Consider the following 24,876-nt stretch of genomic DNA (forward strand, 5'->3'; position numbering starts at 1 on the left):
GAGCTCGCGCGGGGAGGGGGGAGGAGCGCGCCGAGCGCGCGCCGCCTGGCCGGCGGAAAGTTTTTCCTGACGGAGTTTTGGCGGCGGCGGCGGCGGCGGCCGGAGTGGGCCATGGACGCGCTCAAGTCCGCTGGGCGGGCGCTGATCCGGAGCCCCAGCCTGGCCAAGCAGAGCTGGGGGGGGCGGCGGCCGGCACCGCAGTGAGTGTGTGCGCGCCCGCCGGCCGGGCCGGGCCGGGGTCGGGCCGGGGTCGGGCCGGGCGCTCGGGGCCTCCCGCGGGCGCCGGAGTCGGGCCAAGTTGGGGGAGAGGCGGGGCCTGCCCCGCGCTCGCGTCCCGTCGCGGCCTTCCCGGCCCTGCGGGGTTGGGGTCGCCCGGGGTCAGGTCGTGCTCCCTCTGCCCACCCCAGCTCTGTGCCGCGGGCAGGAGGGCGGAGCGGGAGAGGAGACCCAGCTCGGGGTCTCCAGGTGCAGCGGAGGGAGGCGCAGGTGGGCAGAAGAGGCCGTGGCGACCCCCGGCGGCTCCCCACCCCGCCGCCCTGGGCTGCTCGCGGGAGGCCGGAGCTCAGCTCAGCGCCGGGGGGACGAGGGGCGCGCGCGAACTCTGGGGAAGGTGCCCCATCCCCGCGCCCGAGCTCCTCTGCGGGGAGCCCACCTGTCCCTCCGCTCAACCCGAGTGCGGCCCGCGGGGTCATCTTTTAACTCCCGGGCCTCAGGTGTGAGCCCCGGGTCGCAGGTGCCTGCTTGTTGGGAGGGAGGCCGGCTTGGCGTGCCCGAGGAGGCCCCAGCCGCGGCGATCTAGATCCCTGCAGTCTCCCCCACAGCCGGGTCCAGGTGGCTAGGCTGGCGTCCAGGCTATTTTTGAAACCTGTTTTCTCTCGCACCTTCCCTCGGGGTCTAACGAAGTCCCTGGGCTCCCAGGCAAACGGCGGACGCGCCGCCACTTCTCCTGGGGGAGTCTGGGAGGCGCCTCACCCAGGCCCCCCCCCCCCCCCCCGTCCTGTCCCCTTGTCTCAGGTTACTCTCTGGGAGCCGTCACCTGGCACCTTCCCCCGAGGCCTGGGAAATCTAGCCCAGGTCCCTCCTGTTTTGAGAGTTGTTTGCCCAGGTTCACACAGGCCTTCCGGGCTGATGTGGAGCCAGATCGCAGGATTCCTGCACGCCCATCTCCCCACCTGCCACCCACCTAGGGCCACATCCTCTCCCCCACCAGGAAACAGCTATCCTTACCCCCTCCTTGCCTTTCAGGGCTCCACCAGGGGAGCCCGAGTGCCCTAGTCCCAGGAGCGCCAGCGTGTCTGGGCCTAGGGAGCCCGCCCTGCCCCTCCTCTTGCCCGCTCTGCTGTTCCAGCTGTGGCGGCCTCCTAGCTCAGACTGGCATTGGGAACGTGGGCTGGGTCCTGCTGGTGGGGGTGGGGTCAGAGGCCCGTTAGGGCCAGGCCGGGCATGTACCGTCTCCCACACTTACTGGCTCCCAGAATAGTCCTTTAAAAAATTTGTGCGAAGTGTCCAGACTTCTGAGAATGACTGTCCAGTGGAGGAACCCTGTTGGTTTTCTCTGGGGTGGGTGAGGCAGCCCCTGGGGCAGTGGTTCAGAAGTGAGCCTAGAAGCACTACTGAATCTGGGGAGGGGAAGAAGTAGCCACTCTGGGTGGTGGAAAAGTGTCTTTTCAGTGCTCCAATCAAGGCCAGCCTCAGTTTCCTTTTTGCAAAATGGGGATAAAAATTTTTACCTTGCAAGGTGTTATAAGAAAATTATTGCTCATAATGCTCCTTCCTGATAGGCAGCTTCCTTCTCCACCCCCTCCCCTTCCACCTGTCTGTGTAGACCTTCAACATGTTTCTTACTGTGATGGACCAAGATGCGGGTGGCACTCCGAGCCTATTTATACCTTGCAGGAAAGCAGAGGAGCATCTCCCCCCACCCCAAATTCAGAGCTCAGTCCTTGTTGTCTCTGTGTCTTCTGAACCCAGAATGAGCTTACCTGAAGCCCCACCTGTCCCTCATTATCATTATCATTATTATTATTATTATTATTATTATTATTTTGTGGTGCTGGGAATTGAACCGAGGTCTTTGATACTTGCAAGGCAAGCACTCTACCAACTGAGCTATATCCCCAGCCCTCTCCCTCATTATTAACTTTCAATTTCGTCATCTATAAATTGCAAATAAGAGAAGTATCTGCCTCAGTCTTTTTGTGGGGTTACATCAGTGTGTTTTACCCAGCACAGAGGAAGAGCTCAGTAGATGGTAACTAATGCTTTTGTTACTGTGTTTTACAAATCAATTTTTACTACTTTTACCTCATTTGTTTCTGTGATCAAAGCTGGGGATTCTTATCATCAGACCCATTTGAGAGATAAAGAAACAGAGGAAAGTGGAGTCTCTGGCTCCAGGCATAGAGCTTCCAAGAGGCAGAACTCCAAATCTCCAGCCAGGATTTATCTATATGCTGGGATCTTACAAATGTGGTCTCTGGCCATGGGAGATCCCAGGGGCAGGTCCCGTACCGGGTTGGGCTGGCAGCCCTTGAGGACAGTTGTGATCACAGGTTAGAGAGGGAAGCCATGGGGTGTGCTTGGGTTTGTGACTCAGCCAAGCCTTGGGCCTAGCCCTTGAGATCCGAGACCTGTGGCTGAGTTTTGAGGCCAGACTGAGGCCAGTGGAGTTAAAGTTAGGCCTGCCTCTCACCTCTCAAGGTCTTTACCTGGGGTTAGCATGGTCATTCTTTTGTTTGTAAAGAAACAGAGAATGGCAGCAACTTGCCTGAGTCACACAGGAAAACCAGCATCCCAAGGCTGTCCTGACCTGGAGAGGGTTCTCTCCCTCTTCCACGTGTGGCTTTTTTCCATCTCCTAGGGAACCATAAATATTTTATCTCAGTCCTTGGTCAAAGATTTTCCTTTCGTTCAGCTGCCTGGAAGGGTGGCTCACCCTGACCTCTCAGTGTCCTTCTTTCCAAAGGTGCTGGGGTCATTTGACCCTTGGGCTCCTTTGTGTGTTGTGCTATCCTGTCAGGGAACCAAAAGAGCAAGGATAAATATGAGATGTGGGTTGCAGTAATACAAGTTCATGATGTAAGTGGGGGAGGGGGCACCATATGTATCTGTGATAAGATAGTATAAATATGATGAGTAATCTGCCAAACTGTAATCCCTGTTGAGCATTGACAAGCGTCAGGCACTGAGAGGCTGTGGGGACCTGGGGACTGGTAGTGCTCACAGTCTGGTGGAGGAGGTAGAGAAAAGGACAGGGCTGCAGAGGCTGGTGATGCTTGGATGAAGGCCAAGTGGGCCACAGAAGCCACAGGACGGCTTTGCAGATGGGTGGTGGTGTCACTTGACTTGTAGAAGTAGACACCAAGACAGGGGTCTGAGTGCATGTTCTTTACTTGAGAAGAGATCCCAGTAAACTGTGTTGGGACAATTGAGAAGGGAAGGGGGTCCAAAACGTAGATGTCATGAAGCAGATGACCATTGTGGGCCACTGGAGCTTAATCCCTCAGGGAACTCTGGGAGCCAGGTAGAACATGCTACTCAGGATTGTTCCTTTTTTTTTGGTACTGGGGATTGAACCTGGAGCACTTGACTACTGAGCTACATGTCCAGTCCTATTTTTTATTTTGAGACAGGGTCTTGCTAAGTTACTGAGGCTGACTTTGAGTTTGTGATCCTCCTGTGTCATTGGAATTAAAGACATGTACCACCATGCCTGCCACCATTTTCCCTTTGAGGGGCCCTGACCAGCCATCATGGCGGGACAGTTGCTCGGGATGGAAGACCTTAATTCCCCAGTGTGCAGGGGACTGACCTTCCACAGCCAGTGAGCCCACAGGCAGCGTGGCAGGTGCTGATGGACCAACATGCACAGAGGGCCCCTGACAGCATCACCTCTCTGAGGAAGTGACTTGGATGATACCATGAATCCAAGAAGGGAGAATCTGGAATGCGCCTTCCAGGCACAGAGAGCAGCAAGTCCAGAGGGCGTTTAACTAGGGAATGGGACTCTGCTCTCACAAATCTGGCGGCTGAGGGAAGGGCGTGAAGTTGGAAGGAGTCAGAGGTCATCCACTGCCCACTGAGGGTCACATGCTCCTTTCTAGCAGCCCTGCAGGGCAGCAGGCCCAGGCCCTGCTGGAGTGACCCTGAGTAGGGCCACTGCCTTGCGGACATATCTTTGACACTTATAAAATACTCTTAAGTGGTCATGTACACATTAAAGCTCTTTGCACTTGACGTTGGTAGTGACAGTAGCTTGTACTCTGGTTCTTGGTGTGTGCCAGACGGGGTTGTCTTCATCATGACAGCCCCCGGGGAGGTAGTACTGTTGTCCCTGTGTGAAGTGAAACAGCTCGGCGGGGAGGTTGAGTGGGGCAGAGCCTGCTTTTCTCTTACAGTGTGAGTCGCTATTTAGGAGTGGCCACCGTGGTCATCATTAAAATCATAAGTCTCACTAGTTTTAACTTCTGAAACTTGCCTAGCACTTTCACGTCTGAAAGCGTCTTCAGATGATGCTCCCAAAGAGCCAAGCATATTTGATGGGTAGAGACACTAACCCAGAGAAGCAGCCACACTCCAGTCAGGGCAGGACTTGCGTCTCCTCCTGAGATGTTGTCACTCTGTGGCTTCTAGGCCTCTGCTTTGGCTGGGACTCTCATGTCCAGACACCATCCTGTTGGGTCTCCTGGGGTAGCAGAAGGGACACTGGGAGCCCTGCCTATCCCTAACTCCTGGGTAGGGATCTTAATGAGGAAGGAGCACATGGTCACAGCTGACGTTAGACTGGGCATATGGTCCGTACCAGCCAATTCTGGCAGCAGGTCATCTGTAAAATTGCACAGTTAAAAAAGCATAGTCATTACCCACACAGGGCCGAAAATAACGGGACCGGAACAGGCCTGTGGACTTAGGCCTGTATTTGCCCAGGGCCTCTGGGAGCTCCCTCCAGAGTCCTGGGCTCCTTCTGAGAAGGAATATGTGGCCTTAGTGGGCTGGACACTCTGACTAGATGCCATTTGAGGTGGCTGGTAAGCAGGACGGGGTGGTGGGACACCCCATGGATCTGTCTGAGCTGAGGCCCTGGTGCTGGTTGCTGAGGGGAAGATGTGGGCTGCAGAGATCTCACACCTCATGAAGAGCCATGTGCACAGAGAGACAGGAGAGGAGCCAGGCGTCCCAGAGGAAAGGAGTGTCTTGCTGGGCCTAGGAGGACCAGTGACAGGGATGGGGGAAAGGCAAAGCAGGAGGAGACGGGACAGCACTGTCACGCAGGGGCACCCCTGTCCACACCAGGTCCCGGGAAGGTGAGTGTGGATGGCAGGTCCTTTAAAGGGAAAGAAAGCACAGCAGGCAGCGGCTTGGCAGTGGGGGTGTGGCTGTGGAGGCTCACACTCGTGGAGGGGTGAAAGGGTGAGCACCACCTGCCCTGGGGCCTGGTCCTGGGGCCTGGCCCTGGCTGAGTGGGGTTTAGACCTCATTATCTCCGTTTACTGTTGTTTTTTTTTTTTTTTTTTTCTTTGCGGTACTGGGATCGAACTCAGGGCCCTATGCTTGCGAGGCAAGCACTCTACCAGCTGAGCTATCTCCCCAGCCCTCCGTTTACTGTCTTATCCAAGGATCAAACTGCCCAGGCGCACGCCTGCAATCCCAGCCACCCAGGAGGCTGAGGCAGGAAGATCACAGGTTTGAAGCCAGCCTTGGCAATTTAATGAGACTTGTCTCAAAATTAAAAATAAAAAGGGCTGGGGATGTGGCTCAGTTGGTAGAGAACCCCTGAGTTCAATCCCTAGTACCCACCCCCAAATCACACACACATGCAAAAGACAAAACAGAGGACAGCCCCTCCCTTAAGCCAGGAACTGTTGCTTCCCATTTTACAGATGAGAAAACTGAGCTTCAAGGAAGGTAGTTAACTCAGGATCACTCCGACACCAAGCATCAGAACTGGAAGGGTAGGACTAACCACTTGGCTATGCTACCTCAAAGAAGGCTTCCTGGAAGAGCCTGGATGTGCGGGATTTGGATCAAGTGAAGGAAAAGAAGAGCATTTTAGATAGAATTACTCAAGCAGAAGCTCAGAAATTGAAAAGTAGATGTTGCCTTATGAGGAAGAAGTTCTGCACAGTGGAGCTCCTGGTGTTATGGGAAAAGAGACAGGAACAGTCATGTGGGTTTGGGTGTCATGGTCTGGGGCCCCCCTGACTTGCTATATGGCTTCAAACGGGTCCCTCCCATCTCTGGGCCTCAGTTGCATTATCTGTCAAGCAAGAGGTTGAGAGAGAGGGCCTGTGAGGCAGGGAGCAGCATCCACTGTACCAGGAGGTGGTGAATTATGGAAGGGTCAGTCCAGGAAGGGAGGAATGCAGAAAAATGGCAAGCATTTCAGAGGTCAAGGAGGACAGGGGAATGTTTTGACAGCAAAGAGATCACTAGTGACCTTGGCAAGCTTTGGCCCTTTGGAATGGAGGGATCGGAAGTGGCTTTGGAAAGGAGCCAGAAAAAGACTGAGCCACAGGAAATGGGAGAGTGGGGACACAAAAATAGGGGAGGAAGGATGTTTGCCTTAGGTCAGAAATGGATAATGAACGAACAAGGCCACCCCTGATTGATTGGTATTGCCTGCCTGGGGCCCTGTGTTTCGAAACTGAGGGAATCAAGCTGCAGTCAGTGAGCAGTGTCCGCAAGGACACAGGCAGTGGGCATGACAGCACTTCTTTTTTCGTCTCTAGATGGGTCTCAGGTCCAAAGTGGTCTGGGTATCTTGGCCTGCAGAAAGGAAGCCTCCAGTGTTAGGAATACCCAATCCAGGTGGAGAAGTTAGGAATACCCAATCCAGGTGGAGAAAATGCCTCCGGCTCCAAGAATCTCTCCCTGACCCTCTGCTAGAGTTAAGGTAGCTGGCCTCATGCTTAGGTGGTCTGTCCAGTGGTCAGAGCTTGGGTTTTAGAGCAGGAGTCCTTGGAGCCTCAGTTTCCTTGTCTGTGAAATGGTAGTGAAAGAGCACCTGCTTGGAGAGTAGCTTTTTTTATATATGTATTTTTAGTTTGTACATGGACACGACACCTTTATTTTATGCGTTTATTTTTATGTGGTGCTGAGAATGGAGCCCAGTGCCTCACACATGCGCTCTACCACTGAGCTGCAGCCCCAGCCGCTGGAGGGTAGCTTTTTATTATTCATCTTTATTAACGTGGTAGCTCTGATTCACCTCAGAGATGATGCTGTTAGTCTTGGCTTCCTTGATAGCAGGGCCTAAAATGTTCTGGGTCCCCCATTGCCTGATACGGGACCAGGGGATACATCAAGAACTTTCTGTTGCTTTTTGGAGATCAAATGGGATGGGCTGGTGGAAGGGGCAGAGGATGGGGTCACTTTGGGCTTTAAGGTCATCTCAGTGAGGCCTCATGTTAGGGTAGAGGCACAGGAGTGAGAGCTGATGGGCAGTGCTTCGGGGCCAGAGCTGGGATGAGGTCTTCCAGGTCATTCTTTTACTCAGCAAATGTGGAGCACCAGCTGCATGCCGGTTCTGAATCAGTCAGCAAATCCCTGCTCACCAGGACCTCAGGGGAGGGGTGACACTAGGTTCCGTGTGCCCTCCCCACCCCAGTGCACACGTGCATGCACACACACTCTCTCTCTCAGATGAGCCTCCGAGGAGGACAGTGGATTGCTCAACACAAATCCAGAGGAACATGGGTGCTTCTCCTGACTGTAGAGGAGGAGGGCAGGACAACCCTGGGACCTGACAGTGCTGGGACAGGTGCTAGGAGGGGCAGCAGGAGATAGACTGGGCAGGGGACCTGATGGTGCCCCTGAGCCCAGGATTCTACTCTCAACAGTACAGGAAGCCCAGAGCCAGGCTGAACCTTGTGGGAGACCCATGGCCCTGCCAGGGCTCAGCTGCCCTGGAGCCCCTGATGCCAGTACTAACCCTGCTTCCTGTGGCTGTGCATCAGTGCTGGCGAGGAAGGCCCAGGAGGAGGCAGGGAGGGCTCGACCTCTCCAGACCCTGTCCAGGGACTGGCCTAAGGAGGCCGACTGCCTCTCTGGTGGCCCTTGGAAGCTGGTTCCTGTCTGAATCCAGCTCTGTCCTTAACGAGATTGTGTGTGAGGCCGAAGAGCAGCAGTAGAATGGGTACAGTCCCCATGACACACCTCCTCCAAGTGCAGCATCTGTGGGGTGATAGAGACAGATGGGCCCGAGCAGGCGAGTGTGGCTGTGCGTTCATCCTGGGGCCAGGGGACCTTCCTCCCTGCTTCCTTGCTGTTGCTTTCCTGAGTGACGGTCATCGGGCTGGAGCTCCCTGAGGAACCCTGGGGATGGGCAAAGCCTCTGATGAGCACTGCGGCTTCCTTGTGTCCCTCTGCCTCCTCAGGCTCTTTCCTGGGCGGGTGGGTGGGGCTCCTTCCATCTCTCCATCCTGGTCTGTTTCCCAACCCTGTGATCCCCTCAGCCCTCGTTTCCCCACCTTCCTGATGTTAGTCGTTAGTTGTGGTCAAGAGTTCTCAGAGGACCTTCCCGTGGAGCCTGCTCCGCCATTACTGTACCCAGAGGAGGGCATTGATATCCTTCTCAAAGGGGACAGGGGACTTTCCTGAGACTAGCTGGGAGGGAGCAGGCAGCAAAGCTGGAACTTGAACTGGGTCTGCCAGGTTGGCGCGGCGTCTTCACTCCAGCGCTCTTGGCGGCTCTCTGCTGACCCCGTCCCTGAGCCTGGTCTCTGGATGGGCAGGCAGAGTGAGGCAGTGAGGCTGGGCCACAGCAGCCAGCCGGGCACTCTCACCCTCTACCCACAGTGTGTGACTTGTCTCGTGCCCCTCCCGTCCTGCCTCCTGACTGTAGCCTGGCATGATGCCCACGTCACTAAGGGTCTAGCAAGAGAGCGGTCTGACTTGCCCTTGGCAGAAGTTGGCTGGGTGCTCGCACACGTGGACTAAAATCGGAACACACCCAGAAGATCAGCGTGGCCCCTGCATGAGGATGGCACGCAAATTTGTGACGTGTTCCTTGGTTTTGACACTGCCTGTGACACCCACAGGGCTGTCAGCAAGGTCTAGGTGGCATCAGGCTGTAAGATTTTGGCCAAAAACATGGGCTCCATAAGTTAAAGCCGCCAGACGCAAAAGACCCCATGCGAGTTCATTTGCATGAAATATCTAGAAAAGGCACATCTTTAGACAGAAGGATTTGGCCCATAGGTCCTCAAAATCTTGAGGCAGAAAGTAGCCTGGGGTCTGCCTGCCACTGGAGTGGAAGTACGTAAACAGGTGAAGGTACCTTATCAGGATGATGGAAATTTCTGGAGACCAGGTTGTGGTGATGGGTGCACAACTTATAAGTTTACTAAATATTGCTGAATAGTCCCCTTAAAACAGATGGATCTTATGGCATATGAATTGTGCTTTGATGATGTTTTTAAAAAATATTTTTTAGTTATAGATGGACACAATACCTTTATTTATTTTTATTCGGTACTGAGCTGAGGATCAAGCCCAGTGCCTTACGTGTGCTAGGCAAGAGCTCTACCACAGAGCCATAACCCCAGCCCCAACAACAATGTTGTTTTTTAAAAGTAAAAGAATGGGCTTTTTCATTTTGGGGGGAAGAAGTCAGCATTGAAGTTGAGTTTGGACTTGGGACTTAGAAGTGTGACTCGAGTCAGCTCTGGCACTGACTGGCTCCGTGGGCATGTGTGGCAGCCTGCCTGGGCCTGGCATCCTTGTCTGCAGTGGCCATGATAAAAGTCTGCTCGTGTACAAGATCGGGCTGGGGCTGTGGTTCAGTCATCCCAGAACCACCCCCAAAACAAATAAGGTCTACTCCTGAGTGCTTGTCAGGGTTCGTGGGGCAGTTTGTGTAAAGCTTCTCATCAGGTGCTTGGTATGTTCTAGAAACAGTTATTTCTTTATCAGTAGTCAAAATAATGGCAGGGGCACCTCAGTGTTCCTTGCCGGTGTTCTGAGGGCTACCGTCCTGCCCAGAGCTTCCTGAGAACTGGACAGACACCCGGGAGACACTGCTGGAGGGCATGCTCTTCAACCTCAAGTACCTGGGCATGACCCTGGTGGAGCGGCCCAAGGGCGAGGAGCTGTCGGCTGCAGCTGTCAAGAGGATCGTGGCCACTGTGAGTGTCCTGGGCAGGGGGTAGGCACCAAGCCAGGGCCAGCTTCTTCCCAGCTGCCCCTCATCCCTAGCTCATTACCTCAGTGTGGTGTCTGAGCCTGGCCCTGCCCTTGAGTCTCCTTGCTCAAGGAGCAAGTGACCTCACATGGAGGGAATCCGTTAGACTTGTGGGGTCAGGGTCAGTGTCCTCCTCTCTAGCCAGCATGTCTGTGCTCACTTCAGTCTCAACTCCCTAGCTTTGACTCCTGCCTGAATTTTGGTGACTTCTCAGTGCTGGGGAGATGGGGTGGTTGCTGTCCCTTGCCTGTGTGCCCAGTGTCCTGAGAGACAGTGTAGCCCACAAGGGATCAGATTATACCCTCCCAGCTCCTGGCGAGTGTTGGCCCTTTAATCCACCTCCCTTAGTGACCTCGACCCTGAAGCTCAGGCCCTGGCAGGAGCGGTGGGTGGAGCAGTCCCCCGTCATCCTGCTGGGAGGCGATAGCCTTCTCAGCACAGTCTGGCATCCCTCCCAGCTGTGTGCCCTTGGAAAAGTCCCTCGCCCTCTGAGTCCACCCCACTGCTGTGAGGTGCGGTGTACGGCAGGCCGCGGGTGCTAGTGAGCAGCAGCAGTCGTCCGCTTTTATTGCAGGAGGTGCTGGCACCTGCCTGAGCTGAGGTCTCACACAGGCCCTGCATGTGGGCCTTGGGGCTGGATGTAACCTGCAAGGGGGGTCCCACGGAAGCAGGCAGCTCCTCTAACCAGCCTCTGCCCTCCTGCCCCCTTCCCCAGGCCAAGGCCAGTGGGAAGAAGCTGCAGAAGGTGACTCTCAAGGTGTCACCCCGGGGCATTATCCTGACTGACAACCTCACCAATCAGCTCATTGAGAACGTGTCCATTTACAGGTACGCTCAGTATGGGGTGGCCTGTATCACTGCCCCTTGGGGTGGTGCATTGAGTGTCCTAGGTGAGTTCAGGCTCTGCTGCTTTGTCAGGGTGATGGTGGAGTCTTCCTTTCCTCATCTGTAAAATGGGATGGAAGCAGGTCCTACCTCACTGGTGTACAAGGGCTCCTGCACAGCACCCAGCTCACAGGGAGCGTTCCATTAAGTGGCAGTTGCTGCAGTCCTTTTTACCAGTTATAGCATGCAGCTGAGGCCTGATCCGGCCTGGCCCCCTGTGCTCCCACCTCCAGCTGCATGTTGCTGAGTCAGGCCTGGAGCGCAGAGCTGCAGGCTCACTGCCTCTTTCACCATAAATGTAGCTCAGCCCTGGGCATCTGGCTGGGCATTCCAGAGACTCACACAGCCAGTTTATAGATGGTCCCTCAGACTCCCTTGTCTCCCAGGGAGACAGGGTTTAGCCCTTGGAGTCTCAGGCTACCTCCACTTCTCTCTTGGCTGGTTGCTTGTAGGATTTCAGAACTAAAGGTCCAATTCCATTTTACAGGTGGAGAAACTGAGGCTCAGAGAGTGAATGGCCTCACTCCAGTGAGGTAGTAGCTGAATGGGGACGAGGATACCCAGGCTGGAGCTTTGTCCAGCAGACCCCCCTCTGCCAGGCATCCTTCCACATCCATGCTTTGTTTCTCGGCAGCTGGCTGAGGCAGCATGGGTGGGCACGTGGGTTGGGGGGCAGGGTTCAGAGTGTTGAGGAATGCCTTCTCTCACCTTGCCGATGCCACCTACCTGCCTTTCCAAGTGCCTGCTCTGCTGATGCCACCTACCTGCCTCTCCAAGTGTCTGGGCAGGTGAGGAATCTGACTAAGGCCCTGTCCTCCAGGAGCTTCCAGCCTAGGAGGGAATGGAGGGGAGGAAATAGAAAATAGAGAGTTTGGGGGCAGCAGAAAAGGAAGGGCTTGCCTGGGGAAATCTGGGAATGCCTCTCAGGGGAAGTGGCACCTGCTGGGGCTTGATGAATCAGGATCCAGCTGACCGATCCCAAGGACCCAAGGCCACTGGGCAGGAGGCTGGATCCCCAGGAGTGAGGGCAGCTGGGGCTGTGCGCCCCCTTCTGCCCACCCGGAGGCACACAGTACTGTCATGGAGTGGTGCCTCTGAAGACGAGGCTGGGACCTGTTGGCGCCTCCCCTAGTCACGATTCCTAGGATTGGAGGCAGCGGGGGATCCCGCAGAGGACAGCAGCAGGGCTGGGGAAGCGAGTGGGTGTTCCCTGTAGTGAGTTGCTGAGGCTCTCCACCCAGACCCACAGGGAACCTGGTCGGGCTGTCTTTGCATACCCAGCCTAGTCCTAGGTCCCCGCCCTTGGCAACCGCTCCAGGAAGATTTGCTGCTCCTGATCCCCGCCACCCTGGGAGAGGTGGGCCTGGGGTTCCTCTGATGACCAGGCAAGGGGAGGCGAGTGAAGGGCAGAGTGAGCCGGGCAGTGTCCTGCTTCCCTTCCACCAGCCAGAACAGATCTTTCAGGGGCACCTCTAGACTCCCACAGGTGAGTTCATGTCCCAGCTCTGCCACCAGCTCTGTGGCCCCAGACCTTTAGCCTCAGTTTTCTCATCTGAAAAGTGGAAATAGTAATAGGTCCCATCACAGGGTAGCTCAGAACTAAGTGAGGCCGAATCTAGAAAGCTTGACCCACTGCCTGGTGTGTAGTTGGGCTTCAGGTATTACTATTTTAGGGTGTGATTCAACCAGTGAGCAAGGGGAAGGGGCTTCCTCCAGTCTCTACTCCCAGTTCCTCCTGCCTAGCCTGGGTCCCACCCCCACAGAAGGTTCAGGATGCCAGGCCTGGAGGCCAAGTCTGACTCTGCAGCCCCACCTTGGATGGAGGGGGATGGTAGTCTCTTTGAACTCAGCACATCTAAGAAGTGGTCAGGCCCCATCAGGCTTGGTGACACTTCCCACTTGCCTTTTAGGATCTCCTACTGTACGGCAGACAAGATGCACGACAAGGTCTTCGCGTACATCGCACAGAGCCAGCACAGCGAGAATCTTGAGTGTCATGCCTTCCTCTGCACCAAGCGGAAAATGGTCAGTAGGGAGCTGGGGGCTGCTCTTGGGAGGAGGCAAGACCCAAAGGGGACAGTCTCTTAAAAATGGACTGAATCCCCAGGAGTCTCAAGTGGCTCCTGAGAGCTGTTGGCACTGAGTAGGACTGCAGTCAGGCAGTGCCCAGCAGGTCAACCTGTTGTGCACAGTGACCACCTTCATCCCCAGGAAGTGACTGGGCCTCTTCCTCTCTGTAATGTGATTTGTTAGGTGTGAGATTATCGTGGCTCTCCTCTCAGGTCACTGCAGCCAGCAGTGCAGGCCTCGTAGGCTTTGCCCCTGGAGTTGAGGTGAGAGGTCGGCACCAGGATGGAAGGCAGTGGAGCCCTGGGGACTGGACTTGCTGTGACCAGACATAGGAGGGAGGGGCTCTTCTGAACCTTCTACAGGCTCATCCAGTGCTGGGCTTTAAGGTGTTTTCTTGTTTAATCCTCACCACAGCTCTGCACCCGGAGACTATTGTGCTCGCATTGTTTAAGATTCATAATGAAGCACCCTTGGAGGCCAGCCGGCTTGCTGAAGGTGACAGAACCAGCCAAGAGCAGAGGGGGTTAGACCCACATCCCTCAGTGTAGCTGGGGGAGGGGCCGAGAGCTTCCCTCCCATTCCAGGTCACCCTGCCCATCGAGCTGGCTGGGTGAGAGAGATCTTGGTGTCTTGGGCATTTGTCTTGATTTGGGAACACAGCTGGAACAGGTCGGCTTTTGGCATGGATGCTTTTATTTCTGAGCCTGAGATCTGAGTATCTTCCTATAAAGATTCCCACATCTGTTGATTTAGGGTCAGCATCAGTTAACCTCAGATTACCTCGATGACACTAGATGTTGTTTTTTTGGTTTTTTGCTTAGAGCCTGGTCCCCAAGCCTTGTGACTCTCAGAGCCAAGGAGGCTAGTTCCTCTCCCTTCCTGTATCAGCAGACACATGGAGGACATTCCAGTGGTAGGCCAGGCTTCCTGCTGCCCACCTGCTCTAAATACGTTTCCTATGACTGCTGTAACAAGTGACCACAAATTTAGTGGCTTAAAGCAACACATGTTTATTCTCTCTCAGTTCTCCAGGTCAGAGAAATCTGAGGTAGGTCAGCAGGTTGTGTTTCTCCCAGAGAAAAATGGGGGGACCCACTTCCTGGCCTTTTCTTCCTTCTAGAGGTCACCTGTGTTCCTTGGTTCATGGCCCTATCCTCCACCTTCAGGGTCTGGAGCAGGTCAACCTTCCAGTCTTGATTCTGTTGTCACATTGCTGTTTCTTTCTCTGGCTCTCCTGATCCCACTCAAGGTCCCTGTGTTGACACTGGGCCCACTAGGTAATCCAGGATAATCTCCACATCTCAAGGTCCTTGACTTAATCCCATCTGCAAACCCTTTTGCCATATATGGTAACATTCACAGGTTCCAGGGATTAGGGCAGCAACATGTGTGGGGACCTGATTCAGCCTACCACAAAGAATCACGAAAGGGGCACATAGTAGGAGACAGATGAGAGGTCTCATCATGGCCGATGTGCTGTGTGGCCTTGGATGAGATCCTGCTCTTCTCTGGGCTGTTGCCTATCAGCAGAATGAGGAGATTACCTCGATGACTCTAGATGTTGTTTTTTTTTTTTTTTTTTCTTTTCTTTTCTTTTTTTTGGTACTGGAGATTGAACCCAGGGGTGCTTCACCACTGAGCTACATCCACAGCCCTTTTTATGTTTCATTTTGAGACAGGGTCTTGCTGAGTTGCCCAGGCTGGTCTTGAACTTGGAATCCTTCTGCCTCAGCCTCCCGAATCTCTGGGATTAAGGCCTGTGTCACTGTGTTTGTTTTGGCCCCCTTGTTTCTTGTAGATTTTGTGTCACTGGGCACTTACCTGGGTCTTGTGACACTGCAGGCTCCTGAACTGTGGTGGCTTCTCCCATGACAGCTTTGTTCCTACACAGTGACTCTTGTGCTGTCTCTTATGAGGCCACAAGGACTTAAGATGTAGGCTCCTTATGTCCTGTTGTCCGACTTTTCCCCCCACAGACTGGAGCACGGGCTGGGCTGGGTGGCAGGCTCACAGCCCCCACTGCAGCAGTGGGCCCAGGGACGAGGGCCACTCCCAGGTGCAGGGGCTCCATCTTGCACGGGAGGTGGGCTAAGAAAGAAGGAGCTGGCCTACCAGTTCAAAGGGAGGCCTGGCCTGGCTCAGAGCACTGCAGACAGGCCTGAAGGAAATCAGCCGCCCCCAGTCAGAAGGGCAGCTGCCGAGGAGGACAGAGAACCCATCAGCAGAGTGCAGGGCTCCTGCTAGACACCCAGGCCCTTCCATTCTCTCAGCATGTCCTGTCTGTGGTCAGGGCTGGCTGGCTGGATTGCGGCTTCTCCTGCTCCATTCTTTGCTTCCCTAGGGTCCTTCATTTTTCCGAGCCATAGCCAAGCCCAGGTGATAGACGTACCCATTGCTCCAAGGACTTTACTAGCCTTGGTTCCTGATGTGTGGATGGCCTTGTGACCTCGCCCTGTCTGGAAACCCAGATTCCCAAGACCTCACAGAATTCCTGAGGGGAGACAGAAGAGAGGTGGCCCCTGAGCTGCTGCTGCTGTGTGGTGTGTCCTTCCTGGGCCACCCCCTGCTTGTGCGGATGGAAAGGTTTTTGTAGGAAGCATCTTCTGGCCATGCCCAGCTGGACCAGGGGAGGGAGGCCTGGGGGCTGTGCTGCCCCAGCATTGGCCTGGCTGGTGAGTGACCCAGGAAGTGCTGGGGCCCCTGGGCCCATGAAAGCCTGCAGGCAAGGACTCAGCTTCAGTAACCGGAGGCTCGACTCCAGAGTGGGGGCTCTGAAATCTTCCTGGAGGTTAGGAAGGTGGCCCAGAGACAGGGACTTGGAAGAATGAGCAGTGAGTAGGAGTTTGCCAGGCCAAGGTGGGGCGGTGGTGGGAGGGGAACACAGGACAGCACCGGCTGACACCTGCTGAGACGTAAGTTGAAGGGACCCTCAGGGTGCTGCCTCCCTGCATCTCCTTGCAAAAAGCTTGTAGAAAGGGTCACTGGGTCACTCACCAGCCAGGCCAGAGCTGGGGCGGCACAGCCCCACAGGCCTTCCTTCCCTGGTTCTGTTGGGCATGGCCAGAAGAAGCTGCCTGCAAAAACATTTCCATCTGCCAGCAGGAGGTAGAAGTGCCCCTGAGGCCTCTGGGTTCAGAAGTGGAGGTGGGAGGAGCTCAGGGCCACTCCACAGGCCCAGGGACCAGATGCCCCCACTCTACCTCTGGGCAAAGGGTGGGGCTGCCTGCCTTCCTGGAGTGATCTTCATGCAAGGATCTCCTCTCTGAGGCAGCAGGCTGCTCAGGTAGCACAAGGCCCACTTGGTCTGAGTACCTGGCCCCCTCTGAGGGGTTAATAGCTTGGTCACTGAGAATAAGGCAGGGACATGAAAACTGGGCAGAGGGGAAATTGGTCAGGTAATAAGACAGACCAGCAGTCAGTGGCACTCAGAGGAGGCCGGGCACCTGGGAGTAGGGGAACAAAGGCTGTCCACAGCAGGCCTGAGCAGTGTGTCCACCTGAGGCTGGTCCTGGATCCTGCAGCTGCCCAGGGAGTGGAGCCACTCCCCGCAGACCCCGCTGAGCCTGGGCCTCCAGTCACCTGCATGGATCTGCAGCTCTGATTATATCTGGTTTAACTTATAGCTTGGGATGTTCAGGGCAGAGTGGTGGGAATGTATGCAAATGAATAAGCAGATTTATGCAAAAACAGTATACTCTCTTGTCCCCAAGGTTCCTGCAGGCAAAAATATTGGTGTTTCCACGTCCCAGCCATACTGGGTGACCAGCCCTTGCTCTGGTGTATAGCGATCTGACTCGGGCTGGTAATTAGCCCATATTTTTAGTTCATGGGCAATTCTCAATGGTAACTGGGTCTATTAAACTTGATTCAGACGTGACAGCTTAAATTGTAAACAGCTGTGAAGAGTTTCATACTTAATTACCATATTTAAGTTTTGCCATAAAGCACCCGTACTTCCATCAAAAATGTAAATGACGGAGACATTCAAATGAGATTTTATACTTGGTGAAGTTTAATTGGCACAGATCAGTCAGCTTGTTTAGGGATTTTAAAATTAAAAAAAAAAAAAAAAAGTTTTGAAGGCAGTAGCCACGGATTCATTTCTCAATTAAACCGAGTTGTCTGGTGGAAGGGAGGGCTGGCTAGGTCTGAACTTGTGGTGCACTTGAGAGTCTGGTGCTTCCTTCTCTTGCTCAGGGCTTTCAGCAGGAGGTGGGTGGTGGCAGGGGGCTCCGGAGGCCTGCCCCTTTGAGGTCTGTGATTCAGCCAGTCTGTTGCTACCTCTGAGGGGCGTGGCCTGCTCTGGGGGAGGAGGTTCAGACTGACCCTTGCTGGTAGTGAGCACACAGGTCAGGGGACACAGGCTTGTGAGCTAGTGACACTTTGATATGTGATGACCGCAGGTTGGTGGTGACAGGAAAGGAGTGGTGACATTTAAGTGGATTGGAATCCACAGATGGGTTCCCCAGAGGTGAGGGACTGAGTTTTGCCCCCATCCCTTACAGGTTGGTTACAGTAGAACTGAATGGTTTTGGTCCCTGACACTCACTGACATCTGGCTCCTGCCAGGAAGTTTGGAAGGCAGCGCCTCCCTTGCCAGGCCTCAGTTATCAGCCTGCTGAGCTGTCTGACTTCCACCCTGGCCGTGGCCTTCAGGCCTTGGCCAGTCCCTGCCAGCCCCAGCCTTCTGATCTCCAGTTCCCAGGGCTCAGTGTGTCAGGGGGGCTTCTCAGGAAGTGAGCCTGAGCTCACTGACTTAGGGGACAAAAGAGTGGCGGGAATAGACCTTGCCGTGGGGGCAGCTGGAGCAGGGTGGGGACTTCTTTAGAGGTGGTGAGGATGGGACCTCAGCTGATTGCCTCAGGCCCCGGCTGCGTTGGTGACAGATGAAGAGCCAGACCACAGCTGCTGCCCCAGGCATTCCAGAGCCAGGGATGGAGCCATCTGAGCTGCAAGGAGGGAGCAGGGCACCTGGCCGGGAGTCCCTAGCCCCGCAGCCTTGCTTGCTCTTCGCTGGCTGACACTACGCCCCTCCCCACCCCACTTCCTGTTTTTCAGGCACAGGCTGTCACCCTCACAGTAGCCCAGGCCTTCAAAGTCGCCTTCGAGTTCTGGCAAGTGTCCAAGGAAGGTGAGTCTCTTTCATGGGGGAGGGCAAGGGCCTACAGTCAGACCCGCACTGACGCCCAGCCTCATCCTTGCCTGGCTGTGACTTTGAACAGGTTCCTTTACCTGAATCTCATTTTCCCCATCTGATGGAAGGGCAGTGGCCATCTCCCTCCCTCAGGGTGCTTGCAAGATGTCAGTGACCTCTTCAAGTTGTCCTTCCTCCTGACTGGAGGCCTAAAACTGCCTCCTGAGACTGGTCACAGCATGCCTCCTGCCCAGTGATTGCAGGAGACAGAAGACCAGGATCTGAGGCTCCTGCGTGCTGTGCCTTGCCTTGATCACACAGAGAAAGAAAAGAGGGAGAAAGCTGGCCGAGAGGGAGATGTCCCAGGGACCTGCTGCGACAGCACCCAGTCGCTGAGAAGCTGTGAGTCTCGAGCGGGGGAGGGGGGAGGGCCTTTCAGCTGCAGGTCATGGGGCCTGCCTTCCACCCGGGGGCCATTCCCTCCAGGGCTGGGCAAATCTTGATATTTGATTTCGTTTTGTTATTAAATTGATAATACATGTTCACTATAGATAAATTAGAAAATGTAGGCAGGAAAACAGAATGCTCACTTTGGTGCATGTTTTTCTAGACATGTCCCTGTTCAAATGATCATGCGTACACTCTCTACACCCACAGTCTGTTGTGTGTCCTCTCTAAAAACTTCACTGCTGCAGGAGGATCGCAAGTTCAAAGCCAGCCCCAGCAACTTAGTGAGGCCCTAAGCAACTCAGTAAGACCCTGTTGCAAAAAATGAAAAGGGCTGAGGATGTGGCTGGGTGGTTACGTGCCTCTGAGTTCAATTCCTGGTATCAAAAAAGAAAAAGGGAAAAAAAAAAAAACAACTACCCAACTTGACAACTGCTATGAAGCTACAAGTTTCAAGTTTCAGTCTCAGTCATCAGTGGAGACAGGGTCTCACCTTGTGGGCAGGTCCAACTCTCGGGGGAGGTGCTGGCAGGGTTCTGGGTGGTCTGGACAGGGCTGAGTCCAAGAAGGGATTCAGAAAGAAGTGACCCATCTCCCACTGATACCCCTGACGGACCCCCTCACAGTGGTCGCCACTGGGAACCTTCTGGATTTGGAAGAGACAACCAAGGCCCCACTGTCCACGGTCAGCGCCAACACTACTAATGTGGACGAGGCACCACGGCCTCAAGCCTTGAGCAACAACAGTGTTGTCTGGGTGAGTGGCTGTGTGGCCTGGGGACCCCCATGGAGTCCACTGACCCTAGACCAGATCTCTGGATGAGCTTCAGGCAGCTCCAGGGTCCAGACATTGGCACTGTGACCTATGGGCTTCCAGAAGGACCAGACCCAGCCCAGCAGCACCCAGTCCCAGGGCAGGGGATGAACAATGTCCCCTTTGAACCTGGGGCTGTGTCCCCAGCAGGCCTAACTCCCAGCACAGCTGTCTCCTCACAATGCCCAGCCTCTTGGCCTGAGTGTCCACAGCTCTGCCCACCACAGGACTAGCCAAAGGCTCCTTTGTTCTTGGTATGGCGGAGTTTGTGCCTGCCACCCCTCCCTGCGCAGCCATCTGAATGAGGAGTCAAAGACTTGGGCTGTTGTCAGCGTGGCCCGGGTCCCTGGGACTCAGGGCAGGCCCCGACCTCTCTGAGGCTCAGCATTTCATCTCAGTGAGGAGGGTGACCTCTGCCACAGAATCTCCCAAGGGGCTGGATTGGTTTTTTTGTTGTTTTGTTTTGTTTTTAATTTCAACTTTGCATTTGGAAATAATTTCAGACTTAAAAAAATAATACAAAGAATTCCTGTCGCCCGTTCATCCAGATTCTCTAGCTGTCACCATCTTACATGACCATATTACACTGATAAAAATTGGAACATTGACATTGATCTGACCCTTCTACGTCACTTGCAGACTTCACCTCTCTCTGCCTGTCTTCTTCATGTCCCTTTTCTGGTCCAGGCTCCATTGCAGAGTTTCATGCTTACTTTACTTGTATCTCTTTAATTACTAAAAATCTAGAACATTTAGAAACTTCAACAGTTCTCAAGTCCCTCTGATTGTTGGAGATACCTGGGTGTCCCTCAAATCTGTGGTGGTTGAGGACCACCTTTGCTCCTTGCCCATCTGTGCCCGGCGGCCATGGAGGGACCATGCTCAGTGCTTCTCCACTGAGGCTGTGGGTTCCGTCATCCCGTGTGTTTGGCATTTGGGCTTCGGAAGTGAATGGAGGTCAGGAAGCCTGTTTCTCCAGCCTTTCCCTTTTTGGAAAGCTGTGCAAGTCATCCAGTTTCTCATTTTATGGAAGGAAAAGCTGAGTCTCGGGAGCTGTGACTTGCCCCAGGTCTCACAGGCTGCTGGTGACAGTTGGGAATCGGTCCCTCCATCTCGAGTGCCTGGGATGTGCCCTTTCTCCTACCCCACACCCAGCTGTGGTCCACAGACTGAGGTGCTGGTGGTGGCAGGCAGCCTGAACCTGTTCCTCCATCCCCATCCATCCCCAACCCTCGCCTCGTCCCACACGGGTCCCTAGTCCCTGCAGCTCACCAGAGCTGGGCCGAGCGCCTGCGTGAGCGCGGGCCTCCTGCTCAGAGTTCTTACCTCCTGCTTTGTCTCCCCAAGGAGCTGGACGATGGCCTGGATGAAGCGTTTTCGAGGTAACATTGATTGCGTTCCTTGTGCTGGGGACAGGGTTCCAGGGTTGGCCCTGCCTGCTTTACCCTCCCGGGGCCTTGGTCATGCCTGAGAACGTGAGCTACTCTGCCCTCCACGGCGGAGTCCCCTCCCTCCACTTGGCCATCGCCAAGGCGGATCCCCTTTCAGGGTGGCCAGACGTGTTAGAAAGCTGTCACTTAGGTCAGAAACTCCCAGTGGCTGCTCTTCCACCATCTGAGTGGAACTAAACACACTGCCGCTCAGGCTGGTTTCCTCTTCCCACGCTGGGGGCGAGCCTTCCCCCTCCAGGGGCTGCTTACACACAAAACCAAGCCCTGGGAGGAGGGCGCCAGGCAGCCAGGAGGTACTGCTGTGAGCCTGAGGCCGGTGGCCTTTCCCCACTTTCCCAGGGGCCACCTCATCGCCATGGTACCTGCAGCAGGAGGACACAGTGCCAAGAGGCTGTGGTTGCGGGAGGCCTGGCTGCACGGCTCCCCGGCACTGGGTCCCCCGTCAGTCAGCCCCAGCAGCACTCCCACTGCTGGGGTCTGTGGGTGGGACAGCCCCAGCCTGGCACTCTTGCTTTCTGCTGCTCCTGGGGAAAAGCTCTAAGTCCAGCCCAGGCGGCTGCCCCATGTGGCCCTCATGGGGACAGGGACATTTTTACCACCTTTCTTGCTTCACTGGCTGATGATCACCCCTCATCTGAAGAAAAGTTTCCTTTTGCTTTTCCCAGACTATTCAAGTATCGTGTGTCCTTTATTAAGCAATTTCAAAAACCAGGGATCTGAAAGCATCAGCGTGCTGTACCCATGGGCACACCTGGGCATAGCTCATGCTGATCCCACAGCATTTGCCTTGGGGCTCCCGCTCGCTCTTTTGACACCGGGGTGTCAGAAGCCTCTCTCTAGGCTGTTAAAGCCACCCAGAGTGCCTTCTGAGGACATGGGCTGTCCTGGCTTGCCTCTCCCAGTTCTGTGGACACCTAGGTGTCTCCCTCTGTACGTAGGTTTAGAAGCACGCTGCTGGGCCAGGTCACAGCCAAGGAGTGTTCTCAAGGTTGGGCCAGTTCCGCTGGGCTGGCGGTCACTGCCTCCCTGTGCTGCCCTCTTCCTCTTGCTGGGCACTCCTGGTGAGGCCTGTGCTATACCCTGGCCCCGCTCGTGTGGGTGTGACTCCCGCCTGGCCTTCAGTTTGACGCTCTAGGGACGGCCCACTGGGCAGAGGCTCTCTGCCCCTGAGTCCTGCCATCTTCATGCTGGTGGCCTCTTTCTCCTGGGCCTGTGCTGCTGGGTTGGACTGGCTCCTCAGGCCTTGCCAGCTCCTTGCCCCAGCGCTCAGCTCACGCGACTCTGCCTTCCAGGCTGGCACAGTCACGGACGAACCCTCAGGTCCTGGACACTGGACTGTCGGTGCAAGACATCCATTACGCCCAGACCCTCTCTCCCGCCGACTGGGACAAGCCTGACAGCAGCAGCACTGAGCAGGAGGATCTCTTCAGCTTCTGAGGGCCTGGGGACCGAGGGACACGACCAGCCTGGACGTGACAGACCAAAGCCACCCGTGGCAGGGATCCAGCTCCAGGACCTGCTATCTGCCTCTTCCCGCCCACAGCACTGTCGCCTGCTGATCAAAGCTGCAGCCAGTCAACCAGGGGAGAGGTTTTTAACCTGCTCCTTCTCTAGAACTGAAAGATGCTGTGAATATTTGTTCAGTGACTCCTGGTTTATGCTCAGAGGCAGTTTCCCATCAGGCATGTTGCGAGCGAAGTGCTGTGACTTCCTGCTCTCTATTGAGCCAGCTCAGCTCCAGCTGTGGGTGTCAGGACAGTGACCAAAGCATTTCATGTCCCTGGATTTCCCTGGGGACATCCCCTCTCCTGGCCGAGAGTGGCGGAGCTCTGCCACCTTTTGCGCGTAGGAGCTCGCAGCCCCAGGCAGCACTGGGCCCTCAAGCTCCTCTTCCTCAGGTCCCAGCGGGCCAGCCCAAGCCCTGGACCCAGGCACTCAGGGGCAGCCCCTGACCAAAGACGGCCCACGCTTGCACTTTAAAGCACACCAGCAGGTGCGGCACCAGGGGCTCCTCAGTGGTGCTGATTGGACAGAGCTCTTTCTGCCCTTCCTCCTCCTCGAGGAGGGGCCCAGGATCCCTGTGGATGGTCCTCCACCAGTGCTTGGACCATGGAACTGGCTGCCCAGACTCGCAGTCTACTGTGACTATGGAGACTGCCTGTGTAGCCCTCCCAGGCCTCATCCCTGCCTTCGCCCTCCCGGATGAGGCTGCTCCAGCTTCCTGTTGTGTCTGTCTGTGTGAGTGTCCCTGCCTCTCCATGCGGTCCAGGATGACTTGTGAAACCCAACACCTACATTCACATAGGAGTGTTTTAAGACCATTGTACAGATGAGAAAACTGAGTCCACGTGTGGAGGGGCTGGCGTGGGGAGTGGGACCCAGATTTGATGCCAAAGCTGCTTCCTGTGCTGCCACCTCTGGCAACTCTCACCTCCTTCTTCTTGAGCTTTGTTGTTCTCCCAGGAACCAAAAAACCCCAGCTATTTTCTGACCAAAATGTGTTTCATAACAAACCATCTGGTGCCTTTTCACTTGGAGCTGGCACGAGCCTCATGCCCTGCTCTCTGTCTCACTGTTGATTTCCGGGAAGATGCAAGTGTTTGAAGTCTGCTAATTCTGAGAGTGAAACAAATCAAACTCTGTACACATCCCGCTGTTCTCTTTCCTGACACTGCGGCCTCGTTGGGACACAACAGCAGCAAGCTGTCTTCAGAGTCTCTTTCCTTCCGGTCCCTGCCTGCCAGCTCCAGCATCCTGAAGCCCAGCCTAGCCTCAAGCATCTTTTCCATCCCAACGGGCCTCCTGGCAACTGGGCTTGCCTGCAGGCAGGGTTCAAGGACCCCAGGAACCACAGTGTCTCGGAGGGAGTCTGAGTGGGCCTCTGAATCAGAACACGCGCCTGGGGGAGGGGACTTCTCGGGTCTGCTTCAGAATAAGGGTTCCTTCCCTTCCCTCCCCTGCCCAGCCGGCCCTCTTCTCTCCCTCGGCCTCTTCATAATGGCCTCTGTTTGTCAGAAGGCAGCAAGGGTGGGGCAGGACACAGGCTCTCCTTGGCACAGGGGCCAGGGGTCCTGCTGGGCTGCACGGTGGCCTTTGTCTCCTGCTGACCAGCGTCGGCGTGCTTCCGTGCACAGCCGCCAAGTCTTGTTCTTTGCTCTGTGATGCTGTAAAGGAAGTTCTAATGAGAAAAAAACAGTAATAAATACTCTCTTGAAATACAAGCAGTGCTTTGATGGAGCCGCCTGGTGACCACAGTGCTCCTCCGTGGCTCTTGCCCTTTGGCAATGGGAGCAGCAGTGGCCACAGACCTGGGCAGGTGCACACCCAGAAGCAGCACCCAGAGTAAGGAACGGTGGCCTTAGGGTCCCCTGTTGAAGGGCCAGTGGTGCCTCCTTTTCGCCTTGCAGACAGGCATGTGCAATGCGGTCGCCTCTGGGTGACTCATCGAGGCCTCGCCAGTGATCCAGTGTGTCAGCACTGACGAGGTTGCTAAAGGCCAGGGTCGGGTCCTGGGTCAAGGTCTGTGAACCCTGAAGTGTGTACGAAACACGCACGCCCGTGTTCCTGGGAAGACATCTGTCGTCTCCATCTCATTCTCCAGTGGCCCCCAGCACACGTTCATCTGCAGGACTGTTGCGCACATCGGTGTCTGCTCGGTGCTGGGGCCTTGGTCAGGCAGGAACCACAAGGGCCCAGGAAGTGTGGCTTTGTGTGACGGAGACAGAAGGGCGTGTGTGAGTGACTCGGGGGACCCCTGCCACTAGGGACTATAACCGCCTCTCTCCTTGAGCCTTGGTTCCCCATCTGTGAACGGGGTACAGCCATCTCCCCGGTCTCCCTCCCTGGTTCTGTGAGGCTCTGGTGACCACTGCATCACTGCCTGTAGCAGGTGTAC

General features: G+C 55.4%; 1 protein-coding gene across 1 annotated transcript; it reads left to right on the forward strand.

The window, feature by feature from the left end:
* Positions 1-23,518, forward strand: LDLRAP1 (low density lipoprotein receptor adaptor protein 1). The gene is given in 10 exon segments (XM_079130652.1): positions 1-177; positions 179-200; positions 9,982-10,124; positions 10,896-11,008; positions 12,976-13,090; positions 18,194-18,266; positions 18,591-18,671; positions 19,343-19,473; positions 20,878-20,912; positions 22,274-23,518. Coding segments are annotated over 10 exon segments (924 nt in total). The 5' UTR covers positions 1-111; the 3' UTR covers positions 22,419-23,518.
* The last annotated feature ends 1,358 nt before the right edge of the window (positions 23,519-24,876 follow it).

Source organism: Sciurus vulgaris (assembly GCF_902686455.1).
Source record: "Sciurus vulgaris genome assembly, chromosome: 1".
NCBI lineage: Eukaryota > Metazoa > Chordata > Mammalia > Rodentia > Sciuridae > Sciurus > Sciurus vulgaris.